Genomic DNA, 14,978 nt, shown 5'->3' on the forward strand with positions numbered 1-14,978 from the left:
TGTAACTTCGGTCGTTGCTGTGCTTTTTTTGGAAGTCGAATTTCCCAGAGGAACCCACCCGAGGGATTAATAAAGTTCTATCTTATCTTATCTTATCTTATCTTATCTTATTCACATGGAGGCAGCAACACTGTGGTAAATACTGAGTGTACTCTGTGTCTGCATTTTAGCTTTCACAAAATAGGCAACACTAGTTTAAAGGGTGGTTTTTAAGGTATTTATTACATTAATATTTACTCAATATTTATTTGATTTTTTTAGTGTTGCTGGTGAATAATTGATTATTTTGTTATATTTTATGAGTAATGTGTTCTTCTGCCAGCTTGTAAAAACCCAGAAAAATCTTTTGAAGCTCCTCGTCTTGAACCTTCTGAGCCCTCAAATGATTCAATTACATTGCTACTTCTCAATGTTATCCTAGGATCATCAGAAAATAAGACCTATAAACCTATTTTGTATGAGACACCCACCAAAGCATTCAATTTTCAAAAGGCTTTTAAAAAGGAGGAGAAATTTTGTTGGTGAGGGAGATCCAAAGAAAACCTCTGTGATCTTCAGTTTCGAGCTGTTGTGCGATGGGATAAGCTATCAGCTAGAGTACTATCCCTCTCAAGGCTTCTTTGTTAAATCTTCTTTTACCAACTGCTAAGATTTTAAGTGCTCAAAGGAAGGCAAAAATGAGATCTGTGATGATTAAAACGAATGACTGCAAATCTGACTACAGAACATTGTCATGGTAATAAGCATGTTATCTGTAGCGCCAGCTTTGTAGTAGTCTGTAATGTGAGATGGACCCTAGAGGACCTTTAGAGGCGCTTAGGCAAAGATACTTCTTTAAATTCCCTGCTTAGAAATTGAATCACTTATCTGAATTCACAAGAAATAGACAAAAAATGGTAGCTGGAATGGTAGCTTAAAGGTTTTAAGCCATAAGTTGGTGGGTTGATATAACGTGCACTAAAATATGGGATGCTGAATTTTACGTTTTATGCGATAGACTCTTGGAAAATGCAGTAACTTTTCAACTTTTAGAAACTTTAGATAATATGTTATTTTCCCTACAGACACATGCAATATTTTATCCCGTTAGAAGCAGTCATCACAAGATGGCCAAAAGGGAATGGTTATAGCCACCAACAATACTCAGGCATCTGCAGTGTTTCAAACATGTTCAGTTGGTACAAAGGAACCCAAAATATGCCAAAACAAATGAACCATCAAAAGCCTGAGCCACTGATACAGGGCAGTTTGGATCCATGCTTTTGTGTTCTTTATGCTAAATTCTGATCACCCAGTGTTGCAGCAGAAATCAGACCAGGTAAAGTTTTTTTTCCAGTCTTCTCATGTCCAATTTTGGTGAACCTGTTCTAACTGTAGCCTTTCTATTAGCATGAAGCAGTCTGACCATTGTTCTCTGATCTGTGGCATCATTTTCACCCAGAAAGTTGCAGCTCACTGGATATTTTCTCACTTTTGAGCCATTGTCCATGAAGCCTGGAGAGGGTTATGGAGGAAAATCTAAGCAGATCAGCAGTTTCTGAAATACTCAGACCAGACTGTTTGGGACCAACAACCATACCATGTTCAAAGTCACTTAAATCATATCTCCCCCATTTTAATGCTAAGGTTGAACTTCAGCAGGTCACCTTGACCATGTCCACACACATAAATACACTGAGCTGCTGCCATGTACCTGGCTCATCAGATATTTAGCTTAATGAGTAGCTGAACAGATGTGCCTGGTGGCCATTGGCTATTCAGTGTATATCTATTTTGACATTTTAATGTTTTAAATTGTTGTGGTTGTGCATTGCCACCAATTATGTCCACTAAACATTGTATAGGGGTCACTTGTGCAAAGAGATTGTTGCTTCTGGCAGGTATAAGTGATCTAACTAAATGAATGGAGTTTAATGATTTACAGTTAAAAGCCTCTCTGGCAATTTGGATTTTCTATATGCACGAGAGAACCACCACAGCAATTTTATTAAACTTCATCATACTGAATCTTTTAAATGAATCTGGAGCTTTACCAGGAGGATATATTAACTAAAATAAAACACACAGCGTAGCATTAATATTCTGAGCAGAGTTGAAATCGCTCATCAAAACAATTTTGTTTCTTGGAGAAAGCACCAGTGGTAGAAACAACCCGAAAGCACAAAGCAGCTTTTCATATCCTTAGTCATAGTAGAGGTGGTTTCATTAATTTTTGTACATCACTCCCCGATGTCTGCTACAGTGCAGGCAAGTACATATGTGCTGCTGAGGGGTTTAAACAGTATTCTTGAGCCTGAAGTGATTATTTTTTATTTTTTTTTAAAAAGCAAAAATTAGCAAAATGTATGAAAGGAAGTAGAAAACAGTACTGATGGTATCTGCCGTTTCGCATATTAGCTCTGGAATAATGTTGGAACAATAAAGATCAGGTGTTGTTTTTAAAGCTGCCCTTTGTCACACGTAGCACAGGAAACTGTCCTGTTCTCATCCCTGGAAATACTCTGGTTTAGGCGAGAGGTATATAGCATGAAGAAGGTAGGATACGTGAATCATCCACAAAGTTACCTGCTCAGGTCTCACATGAGCCCAAACGGACATCAGCCCTTTGTACTAGGTAGGTTAAAGTCAGTTTAGTGTCAGGTGTGACTGAAACACCTGACATAGTTGCATTCTCATATGCAGCCACTCTGCTAATATCTGAGTTAAGGGTTGTAGTGAGTATATGAAAACAGCTTATGACAAAGCACTCTGAAAATGGAAATGGCACAGAAACTATACAGAGAGAATATCTTGTTTAAGATAGAGGACCCACAGTTAAACTTAGAGACTGGTTTAAAGTTCAGCTTTTCTGCAGAAAATGATAAATGACGGATTTCAAAGAACATCTTCTGCATGGCAAGACAATTACTAACAGCTGTTGTTATTAAAAAAAGAAAAGGAAAAGTGGATTTTGTGATATTTGTGGAACTCAATAGCCTCATTAGTTAACTCAGAGGAAGCTGAGTTTTTTTTAATATTCCCTGTATATTCTCTGTTAGCGCCTTCTTTCTTAATCTGTTTCTCCCCCTCTTTGTCTCCCTCTCAAACACACACACACACACACACACACATACACACACACACATATACATGCACACACACAAAAATAATAGTTGCCATGACTGTCCCTCCTCTCCACTTCCCTGCTGACCTGCACTAACACTGTGCTTAACGATCCAGTCCTGGAGGGCACGATGGGGTTCATTTTATGAATTTTGTTGCTTAAATAGGGCCACTTTTGGAAACGGCAACATGCTGTCCTCTCACATGCTTTATAGATTTGTTAATTACTTAACACAGTGATTTTCTTGTAGGCAGCTGTCGAGGAAGTGCATGAGCTCCCTGCTTGGGCATGGTTATCTGTCACACACTGTGTACTACGCTCGAGTACAACTGAACCACCACGCCTGGGCTGGCCTGTCCAAGTAGACAAGCTTTTCCTAACTGTACGGTACGCTGAGATCGCACTAGTAAAAGCGAATGGCCCTTGGGGGTCAAATGTGCTCAGGCGTGGTACAGATTACCTAGTGTGAGTACACCCTTACTTACATAGTTGAAATAGAGCAAAGAATTCACATCAGTGAGCATATTTCAAAGCCATGCAATCTCACCATTTAACAAATGAGCCTATTATTTGAAAACCTGCCACCTTTTATTTGTGGACAAGAAATGTTTGCACTAATTGCAGACAGATTCTGCTTTTACCAATTCTTTGATTACAAAACAAGGAAACAGCTCAGGTTTAAGCATTCTGCTTGTAGTTTTAAGACACTTGGTATAAAAGCTAAGGTCTGCCCATATGTGTTTGTTGTCTTTCAGTCAAGCTCTAATCGGCCGTGGCATCAGCTCTGAAACATCAGTGGTGTTATATTTTGGTAACTCTTGACATCAATGAAGTGACATCAGTGAGCAGCCTCGAGCATCAACTTGTCAGAGGCAGCACAGCTACAGATCACTCTTCCCACTTGTTGAGGTCCAGTCCCTGGATCTGAGATAATCTCAAGTCATACCTTTGCAATTCTCTTTTCTTCTAATCCACAACCTCAAAAGCTCCTCTTACAGTAGACATGATATAGTCCTTTCAATGGATGATACTTTGTTTCTCCAGTGAATGAAAAACAAAATATATGATACAATGTTCCTTTAAGCCAATTACTTCTTCACCACTGTATCTTTTTGTGGCGTCTTCCTTGAGACAGTCCAGTGCTGTAATTATCCAAGCATAGGGACACACTAATCTCTCGAGTCATAATCAATAAAGCTGACATAGAATGGATTTCTATACAGGAGTAAGTCATGTCTCTCCAGTTAAAGCAAGAAAAGCATAGTGTAAGCCTTTAATCTGCTTGTAATAGGTTTCAGTAAAATTCTAGCCATCCTTTCTGTAACCATTGCACAGAAACCATTGGTGCCTATATGCAGTATTATGGTGCTACTTTAAATTATTAAGCCTCTATTGAAACAGATTAAATGAGAAATCAAGCCTGGCCGCTTTGATGCTGGCGCTCGTGTTTGCACATGTGGGTTGCTGAATGACTTGCAGAGGAATACATTTACGTCTGGTTACAAAATCAAAAATATAACCTTTAATCTAAAGCTGCTTCATCGAATCAAGGACTGGCTTTACCGTGGATTGCAGTCCTTATTAGACTAAACCCTTCCACATGAATAGCAACTGCTCAGTCATAGCTGACCTGACTATTCTATGCACGTCACGCTTCGCCCATTGTTATTTACAGTGGTTAACAATTTTATGTATTTTACTTATAAACAAAACAAGAAGTCAGAGCTCTGTCTTAAAATCTGTTTAAAACTAAGAATTATAGTTTTTTCATTCATTATATAACGAAATGAACACTTGTTTTATACCATTGTGCTCATACTATTTTAAGCTCTCAGGTTTGCCTGAGAAGACAAAAATGAATCAACCTCAACCACTAAAACTATCACTGTAATTTGACATCTTAATCGAAACATCATGATTAGCTTTACAGTTTTTCCAAGGGTGTTTTTTAAAACAGGTAATTTAAAAATTTGTTGATAACAACAAAAATTTGATTTCTGCATTTAAAAACTCGTTTCAGTTAAAGAGCTTGGCATTCTGTTGGGTAAACCACTTCAGAAGCTTAACTTAAAAAGATAATGTTTTGTTTCTTGTGCTTAACTTAACTTAAGCCCTCTAATAACTGCAATTTAAAAGAAAACAATTGTTTTCAACTGGGGTGGCTATGTTATACGTAGCATGCTGATCATCTTCTACATATGTATGTGCTGTCTGCAGCATTGCAACAGTTAACTAACAGTCAGTAAATTTGCCAAACAAAGCTACAGATGACTGCCTCAGATCACAATCTGTATTTATTTCTACTCAGCTGTGATCAGCTGTGATCTTCAGTCTCTCCTCTTCAATTCCTCCTTTTGTTCTTTTTACTTCAGGAGAAAAACGATGCTCCAGTGCTGCCGGGATTTTCACCAAGTGCCACACGGACATGAAAGGAGGCATGACTGACAGTAAAGCATTAATAAGCATGTCTCTTATGGCTCAGCTACATTGGTGGTGTACCACATCCTCAACAACAAGCAAAACACCAAATGTTCCAGACTCTAAACAGATCATTCCAACTGACGGTGTGACCTACATGACTCAAACTGCTTCAGCTTGTTACCTGTAATAAAGGTTTGCCATCAGTTGTTGGTCTTAAGAGGTTTTGCTTTGTCTATTAAAGCGTGAGAGCTGAGCACTAAAAGGATTTGCTGATGGGACGCTGAGCTTCCATGTTGTCCATACTAGGAAAACATCAATCTAAAATTTGGACTGGATCTTGTTTAGATCCTGAAAGTTGCATCAGGTTTTTGTGACAACGAGACAATCAGTTGATCGGCATACCATCCCACCCATAAGCACCCATTGCTAGCAGATAAGCTGACATGCGAACATCTTTGATTGTTTTAATAATAAATAATAATCAAGTAAATTTATATTATCTGATGTATTTATTTTGTACTTTTCTTAACAAAATTTATTTTATTCAACGTTAAATTACTCACACAACTTTGCCTCTGAAGCACAAGATGAATGCAGTTAAAAACAAAAAAAGAGGTTGGATTTGTCACTCGAGTAATGCAAAGGTCTGCCAAATGATCAAAAAGAAGAGATGGAACTGCAACAACCTAACAGACCCACAGCACTTTCCCTCTAAAAGCAAGAGCCACACTAACACACAAGAATCGTTCGTCATTTTGGTACTCTGAGCCGACTGGCCTACATATATGCCTTGCAAACACAATGCTGCAAAACACAAATCAAACGCCTGAAATTTCAGCCCATCGTTTCATTTTGGGATGCACATTGTTCCACTGAAACACCTCTGCAAACACAAACACAAGCCAAAGCAGGACAAAGCTGCTTGCTAAGCTCGTTCTCATTGTTTCGGATGGGTGTCAGTGATGGCTGACTCTTTTTATAGTGTGTTTCAACATCAAAGCTCTGCACTAGAGGTCAGGCTACAGCAGCTGCCTTCTTCTGGTATACTCAGTGTTAGCCAAGTTGAGACTGTACTTTGGTTCACATGTTTACATGTTCACAGTGGCCATGATACCACATTAATTTTACATGGTCACTGTCTTTGTTTAGCTATGTTAACGTAAAAAATAACTAAAACCTGATCTGAAAGTGAGTAAAAACACTTTGTTACTGTACTAAAGTAGAATTTTCAGGTATCTGGACTTTACTTGAGTATTTATTTTTCTGACAACTTTTTACTTTTACTCCATATATTACTCCATAAATATCTGCACTTTCTACCCCTCACATTTTTAATACAGGCTTATTACTTCTGACTCATCTGTATCATTTATAGTACTCAGCGGTTAAAGTAAGCAGGAACGAGTGCAGGTGTCTGTAAGTTGTTGCTTCAGTACTTGGCGATCGTGGCTCAAGAGTTGGCAGTTCATCTTGTAATCGTAAGGTTGCCGGTTCGAGCCCCGGCTCCGACAGTCTCGGTCGTTGTGTCCTTGGGCAAGACACTTAACCCGTTCCATACTGGTGGCGGTCAGAGGGTCCGGTGGCACCAGTGTCCGGTGGCACCAGTGTCCGGCAGCCTCGCCTCTGTCAGTGTGCCCCAAGGTGGCTGTGGCTACAATGTAGCTTGCCATCACCAGTGTGTGAATGTGTGGATGACTGAATATGTAAAGCACTTTGGGGTCCTTAGGGACTAAGTAAAGCGCTATACAAATACAGGCCATTTAGCATTTAGCTAGCACTACAGAAGAGGTGTGAGCATAAAGGAAGTTTTTTTAACCATCAGGTAATTTCAAATGTAGCGTTTCTATCAGCAAACACAAACACACAGACTGTTTGAGTGCAGTTTGTCGCACAGTGTGTTGTTAGTCTAAGATCCAGCTGCTGTATTTCCAGTGTGTTATTTAATATTATTTAATAATTATTTAATAATTGTGTTATTTAAATGTTGCAAGAAAATATACAGTAGTTGGATGGAATAAAGAGATTAGATTGCTGTACTGTGACGAATATTTAATAAAGCACTGCGTCGAACTGGTGCATAGTGGCTTTAGTACTTACGGATAGATTAATTCACTGAATTCAACTTTTATACCAGCTGTAGGTCTAGTATGAGACAATATACAGTATACTACTAGTGTAGGAAATGGAAGCCAGCCAAGACAGCTTGTGAAATTGTTGACATGTTGTTCATTAAGTTTTGTAAATCCACAAAGAGCAGCAGGTCAGCTGATCACAGCCTGTACACTATAAAGTCTACTGGAGCTCACGCTAGTAATTTTGGAGTTGGGATTCTTTTCCCCACACTGAGCCACTGCAACTGTACTTAGGGTTGTCCCACCTGTTGAATTTCTGCTCCCTTTAAGGGTCTTCAGAGCTGATCACCTTGAATCATCTCTGAGGCCTTCCTCTTCAGCATCCTGTGTCCAATATATGCACTATCCCTCCTCTGCACATGTCCAAACCATCTCAGGGCTCCAACTTTGTCTCCAAGCTGCTCAACCTGAGCTGCCCCTCTAATATACTCATTTCTAATCCTGTCCATTTTAGTCACTCCTGGTAAAACATCTTGTCACTTTCTTCCTCCCTTCACCTCTGCCACCTTCAGTTCTGCCTCCTGTGTTTTTGTCAGTGCCACTATCTACAAACCATCATAGCAGGACTTACTACCATCCTTCATCTAAATCCATTTCACTCTTGTCACTATCCTTCTGTCACAAATCACCCCTGACACTTGTTTCCACCCGCTCCACCCTGCACACTTTTCTTCACCTCTCATGTCCAACAACACTGCTCTGGATGGTTAACCCCAGTTATTTAAACTCATTAACCTTCAATATTTCTGCTTCTACGTTTCCTTTTCCACCTGCCTCGCATGCATTCTGATTTTCATTATTCTTTCCACTGCATACCTCCACCTCTCCAGGCTTTCTCCCACCTGCTCCCTACTTGCATTACAGATCACATCATCTGCTTACACCTTAGTCCTTAGAGACTCCTGCCAGACCTCATCTGCCAACCTGTCCATCACCACTGCAAACAAGAAGATGCTCAAAGCTGATCCCTGATGTAATCCCAGCCCCACCTTAAAGCCATCTGTCACTGGTACTGCACACCTCACCACTGTCATCATACATGTCCTACACCAACCTCATATACTTCTCAGCCACTCCTGACTCATATATACATGATCACAGATCCTCTTTTGGCACCCTATCATATACATTGAAGCTCCTCCTGACCTCCCCTGTACTTCTCCATCAACATTTTCAAAACAAAGATCACATCTGTAGCGCTCTTTCTCTAGCATGAAGCCATACTGCCGCTCAGTCATCGTCACCTCTGTTCCTTTCACCTACATGTCCATTGAAATCACCTCCAATTGCCACTCTTTCCCCCCTGGGGACACTCTCTACACTTCACCTAACTTCCTCCAAAATACCTCTTTCTCTTCTAACTGACATCCAACCTGTTGGGCATACATACTGCCAGCATTTAACATCACCCCTTTGATTTCCAGCTTCAAACTCGTGATCCTGTCTGACACTCTCCACCTCCACAACACTGTTTATATACTCTTTCTGCAAGATCCCTCCTACTCCATTTCTCTTTTTATCTACACCATGGTAGAACAGCTTCGATCCACCTCGAGTGCTCCTGGCCTTGCTTCCTTTTCCACATCCCCTGCACACATTATTTCTACTTTCCTTTTTGCCATAATACCAGCCTCCTCTCTCCATTTACCAGTTATATTACTACTATACTACATTAAAAAGCACTACTCTCATTTCCACATCTGCTTTTCCTTTTCTCCCGCTGCCTCCTAACACGTCTTCACTCTTTCCTATTCTTTTTGTCTTAAGCCAACAGTAGCACAGTTTCCAGTTTCCAGTGGTGTCTCACCATCCCATTCACAACCCCCAGAGAGGAGAGTAGAGGGGGTCCACAGTCCAGCTGTTGAAATGCAGGATGAGCGAAGTGGATTCAAGAAACTCTTTCTTTGACATCGACTGTATCAATATCGAAGTGTATAGATGAATATAGGTTCCTCCTTTTCATGTAAACCGAACGGGCTTATTCTTATTCTGAGAGTCTCTCAAGACTTTTACTTGCAGATTCCAGCAGGCTACCATTAACTATAGAGATCATTCGGTCAAATTGTGAATCAATCAGCCTCATTGCTGTGAATGTGTAAATGTTGCGATGCCAACTGTGCATAACGCTGCATGATTAACGCGCAGATACTGCCAGAAAAAGTAATGATTATAAGAACCATTGATAAGCTCATTTCTGCGCATATCAGCCGGCATCCACCAAGGCTTAAAATGAAGCCACTGTGGAAATGCCATCTTAAAAGGCCAAACTTAAACTAAGAAACTAGTGATGTGTGATACCACTGATTTCTTTTCTCATCCAATACCAAGTACATTTCAGCTTTGAATCAGCAATACTGATCCGATACCGATACTTTGTAGAAAAACTTAATGTGTTTGGAAAATCATACTAAAAAGTAGTGTGCATCACCATAGTGTATGCTAATCTCACCCTAGCAGTACCTGTCCTTCTCCTCCTCAAGTCATCACCAAATTCTGTGTTATAATTGACTTTTGTTTGTTTTTCACAAGATTTGTGGCCTTGCAAACCATGTCTTGGCTGTTTGTGGAGCTGAAATAGCTCCACACACGACTCCACGAGTGAGCGAGCCATTTATACAGCCGTATTTTGTACCACTATGACAGGCAGAAGAATCCGATCTGCACACTACTAAACCGACATATTTACAACCTGGAAGAGTTATTTTAGTATCAGTTGGTAATTTCCCTCTTCATAAAAACAGGGTGGAGACTGACATGTAGCCAGCAGCTGTCTGCTAGGCCTCACTTCTGTTGAGTTATTGAACTGGACCTCTCAACCTGCGTTCTGATGATGTTGGATCATTTTGGTGAGTGAAATTCTACTATTGTTCTAGTGTGTTACTTAAAATGAATTAGCAGGTATCTGTATGTGCATGTGCAGAGCTCATAGTACCTTATTAAAAAGAAGTTTGTTTGCTAGCATTAGCTTACACTAGCATTAGCTTATAACTTAGCACTTTGACTACTCTTACAAATAAACATAGTATGCTAACGATCCAAATCCAGTCAGTGATTTCAGCATAGTCAGCATAGTCAAGTCAATCTTTTATATACATAGGCTTGTCATTGGCTCTTTATGGTTAGATAGGTTATGTAGAAAGCTGGACTTCACTTCCAGGTATACTGGGATTTCTAAAGTGAAAAGTAACTTCGTGTTCTTATAGTATAAAGCTGATTTATTTTCTTTTGTGTGCACCATTTATGACTTTTGAGCAGACTTATATTTTTAATATAAATGTATATTTTAGAAGTGTTTAATAAATGAGGCCCTTAGGTGCCACAACACAAAAATCCCAGAGCATATCTTATAGCTGTTTTCAGTATGAGCCAGAGGGTTTGTCTTATCTAGAATGTGCATAGTGCACTCTATAGTTTGAGAATAAACTGCAAGAAGAGCAGAGGCTTTGGTTCCCAACAGCATACAAATGTGCACCAAAGCATCCCATCATTCTCACCATACGACCTCTGCAGGGATTTTAACACCAATTGCATCCATGTGGTGCTGGATGCTGCCTCATCGATTCTGCTCAGCAGTGTCATCAGTGTAGGCATGGAGTTTCAATGCTTTTTGCCTGATGCATGAAGAGTTGTTATTGAGTATTGATGGTTTACACAAAAATGATGCGACTAAGTATCTCCTCCTGAGCTCATTGACTACAAAGCTTTGGTGTTGTTAGAAATTAGAATCTGACATGGCTGATGACTTTGCGGCTGTAGATCCCAGTGGTTGTCCTTTCTTACCTGCTAATGAGGAGTACAGTGAACACGGTTCCTCCAGATACAGAGAGAGCCATGGCTGCTGGAGGAGTGAAGATGCCAAGTGGAGTTTATCTGGAAAAGGGGCACACAATGGAGAATAACATGCCGTTTAATGGGATGCAAGTAATGATAGCAGTCAGGAAATATAGATTGTGCTGCGCTTTGAAGACCAAACAGTTTTATGCATTTCAACAAGGATGCAGGGCAGGACTTGTGCAGGATCAGTGACTTCTGGAGCTTAGCTTTCCAGCTGGCAGGCAGCATAGAGGGGCACATGTGTGGCCCCTTTTTCCTGTTCCAAGTGTTTAAAGTCTGAGGTTCCAAAAATACATATTTTCTCTTTACTCACATGATTTTTATCACCCAGGTAACGGTGGTTTCTCTGTGCCACTTGGTTATCTTTAATAGATTCCCTCAAACACTGAAATGTAAGACACTCTTTCCTGATGTATTTCTAAATCACACAGTAGTGAATAACTGTGCTGGTCTGCCTTAGGGATATTCTCTCGGCAGCATAATGGCCTCCTGTTAATGATTTCACCTCACCTCCAAGTCTGGCACTGAGCTTGGGTGAAAAGTAATAAAGCAATTTCCAATGTTCTCTCATTTCTTATATCCTCCTGCACTCCCTCTCTCTCTCTTTTAAGATAAAAGCACACAGAAACCCTTCAGAGACCAGAAAAAACCGAGACCCAACTTGCCATAGATGGCAAGTTGGTCTAAGGAAATATTTAATGTAAAGTTGAAAGCAAACTTCTGTGGCTATGGTGTTAAAAGTGTCTTTACTTTGGTCCAAGCTTGAACTACAGTAAATCCTGTTGATGGTAACATTACATTTTTAGGTAAGGGATTGCATAGCAGAGGGTACACAGTTCTAAAGCAGGTAAGACATGCCTCAGTCCCAACAGGCTTTACAGTGAAACATGTATAATGCATACACAGTAAGGGAATACTACATGAATATATGAAACTGGGAATCCAGAGATACATTATTGAGCACTAGGTTTCTCCTATTCTCTGCGCACATAGTGACACTGAGGACATGTGTACTTATTCAGCCAGTTTGGTCATAAATGCAGAAAGCATGGTGAAGACACAGTATGGCCGACTTCCTGTCTCTGCTCTCGATGACAGAAATGCAGTGAAGTTTAAAATTCTCTCTCACTTCTTTCCATTATGACTCATACATAAGTCTGGTCTGTTGATGTAAAAATGCATGTGCTCTGAAGTGGGCATACAAATATTTTTAGAACTTAAATCTTCTTTCTTGTCTTTGCACGCAGTTAAACTATCTTGCAATATTAAACTGAGATTTGATTGTCATTGTGATGATTAAAACAAGTTCGATTTTTGCTTTAAAATGACTAAAAGCGCGTTGTCCAACGTTTTTATCTGTTCACATTTATTTATTCAGGAGGAAGCTGTAAAACTTTGTGAAAGTTCAATACGAGTCAACGAGTCAGTGAAGCTCACTTCTGTCTGATACCCGTGAACTTTTCTGTTGGTAAGAGCTGCTGTTTTTGTTGCTGTTAGCAACTGTTAGCTGCTGTTCGTGAAACCTTCTTGGAAGTGGATCGAGTGTTGTTGAACTGTTATCGAATAAAGTCTCATGTGATGTGAAAATATATTCAAGCTGCTTCTCAGCCATTAGCAGGCATAATAATAGCTTATAACCAGCTGTTGTTGTTTAACCAGCTTATTGTCAGCTGTGTGAAAACATATCTAATTTGCTGACAATGAGTAATAGAATAGAATAGAACAGAATTCAACTTTATTGTCATTGCACATGTCACAGGTACAGGGCAACGAAATGCAGTTTGCATCCATCCAGAAGTGCTTTAGTGATATAGATATATTACAATATATATTAGCAATAATATAGATATGTAAGTATATTACAGAAATGGGTCTATTACGGTATGTAATATGTACACGGTATGAAGTATGTTATGAATATGCTATAACTATAAGTATGTACAGGCTGTGAACAGGATATAAATATGAAAAAAATAGAATAATATTGTGTGTAATTATGTTTATGCACATTTTCATGTGTAACATCAGGTGTACTTCATATGCAGACTATCTCTAGCCACACACACACAGAATGGCAGTCCATCTGTATTCAAGATGACAGGACAAACCGGTGCTGCTCCTGTGAATTTTTAATGGATTAACTCGAAGTTCATGAGAATGCATCAATTTGTTGAAAAACATAATTGCATACCAATCAAAGTATATTTATGATTTAAAAAATTTTTCTATTAAAGAACAAAAAAAATGACAGAAAAATTCTGTTAACTTTCCCCCTATTTCCAGTCCAGAACTGTAAAGGTGCTTTTTACACCTATCCCCTACTATTCTCGTTCAGCATTCAATGTTTTTTGGTTTCTGATTCTGACAGACTGCCATTTATTCAAGTTCTATCGCAGATGAACAATAAATACACAGAAATATACACAATAGGGTCATAAAGTAAAAGATTAAATAGTAGAATCACTTGTTTTTGTTTTCTCACCAGGTGTAGAGTAGCTGGATTTGTCTGTTACTGTCTGCAGATATATTTTTGATGTCTTGGTTGTATTTATTTACAGAGCACCAGTGCAGTACAATATTACAGAAAAAACCTAATGATCCTCTATGAGCAAGCATTATGAAGGGAGGGTAGGAAAGAAGAACTTCTTTTCAAGGTAAGAGATCTCTGGTAAAACAGGGCTCAGGGAGGGATAGCCATCTGCCTCGAGCTGGTTTTTATATTTTATAGTTATATGTTATGCATGTGTCATGGCTTAAGGGCTAAATTATCACATTCTGTTCTGGTCTATCTCTCTCTCTCTCCCATATATTAGCAGGTTAAACATTATCTTAATTTACCAATTATTTTAATGTAATGATTTTTTTTCTATATGTGGTAGTTATGAAACACCATTCAATAATAATAAAGTCAAATCATTTCAGTTTTTATTTATGCTAAAAGAAAAATAATACGTAGATATACGAGTGTCTCGGTTTTGGACCAGTGTACTGTTACACAGCAATAAACAATATATACATTACTGCAAATCAAACTAAGTTACTGCCCATTAGAGTTTGTGGACTTAGTGGGAGAGTAATTTCAACATAATAGAAGACTGAAATACAAAATTATACCCACTCACCTGACAGCAGTTCAGCCTGTACCTTAGAGTACTTTACTGTACCCTGGAAAGTTATTCAGCCAACCAGGAATACCTATTTGAAACCTGTTTGCAGTGAACTCTATAAAAATAGGACTGTTTCAAAAGAGGATCACTTCAAGTTGTTTTAAGAAGCGCTTCCATTTGATGTACTCTTTTTTTTTTTTTTTTTTTTTTTTTTTTGATGTACTCTTTGGAAAGGATTCAAGTACAGATACGTGTGTTAAAAAAAAATCCAGTAAAAGTGTTGATCAATTTCTTTACTCAAGTAAAAGTGAAAAAGTACAGGCTCTGAAATGCACTCAAAGTAAAAAGTAGCTCCCTGAAGGACAATTCTACCATCCATTT

The 14,978-nt window shown here is 39.0% G+C and overlaps 1 protein-coding gene across 1 annotated transcript in view; it reads right to left on the bottom strand.

Moving 5' to 3' along the window:
* Window positions 1–14,978, bottom strand: part of LOC102207415 (gamma-aminobutyric acid receptor subunit pi) — a 73,412-nt gene that overhangs the window by 48,477 nt on the left and 9,957 nt on the right. Inside the window, exon 2 of the mRNA XM_005735108.1 lies at window positions 11,437–11,526. Coding sequence (XP_005735165.1) covers window positions 11,437–11,489 — 53 coding nt within the window. The 5' untranslated portion in view covers window positions 11,490–11,526. The remainder of the gene's footprint in view (window positions 1–11,436; window positions 11,527–14,978) is intronic.

The sequence above is a fragment of the Pundamilia nyererei genome, unplaced genomic scaffold, assembly GCF_000239375.1.
Source record: "Pundamilia nyererei isolate P.nyererei 1_Seehausen unplaced genomic scaffold, PunNye1.0 scaffold00062, whole genome shotgun sequence".
Taxonomy (NCBI): domain Eukaryota; kingdom Metazoa; phylum Chordata; class Actinopteri; order Cichliformes; family Cichlidae; genus Pundamilia; species Pundamilia nyererei.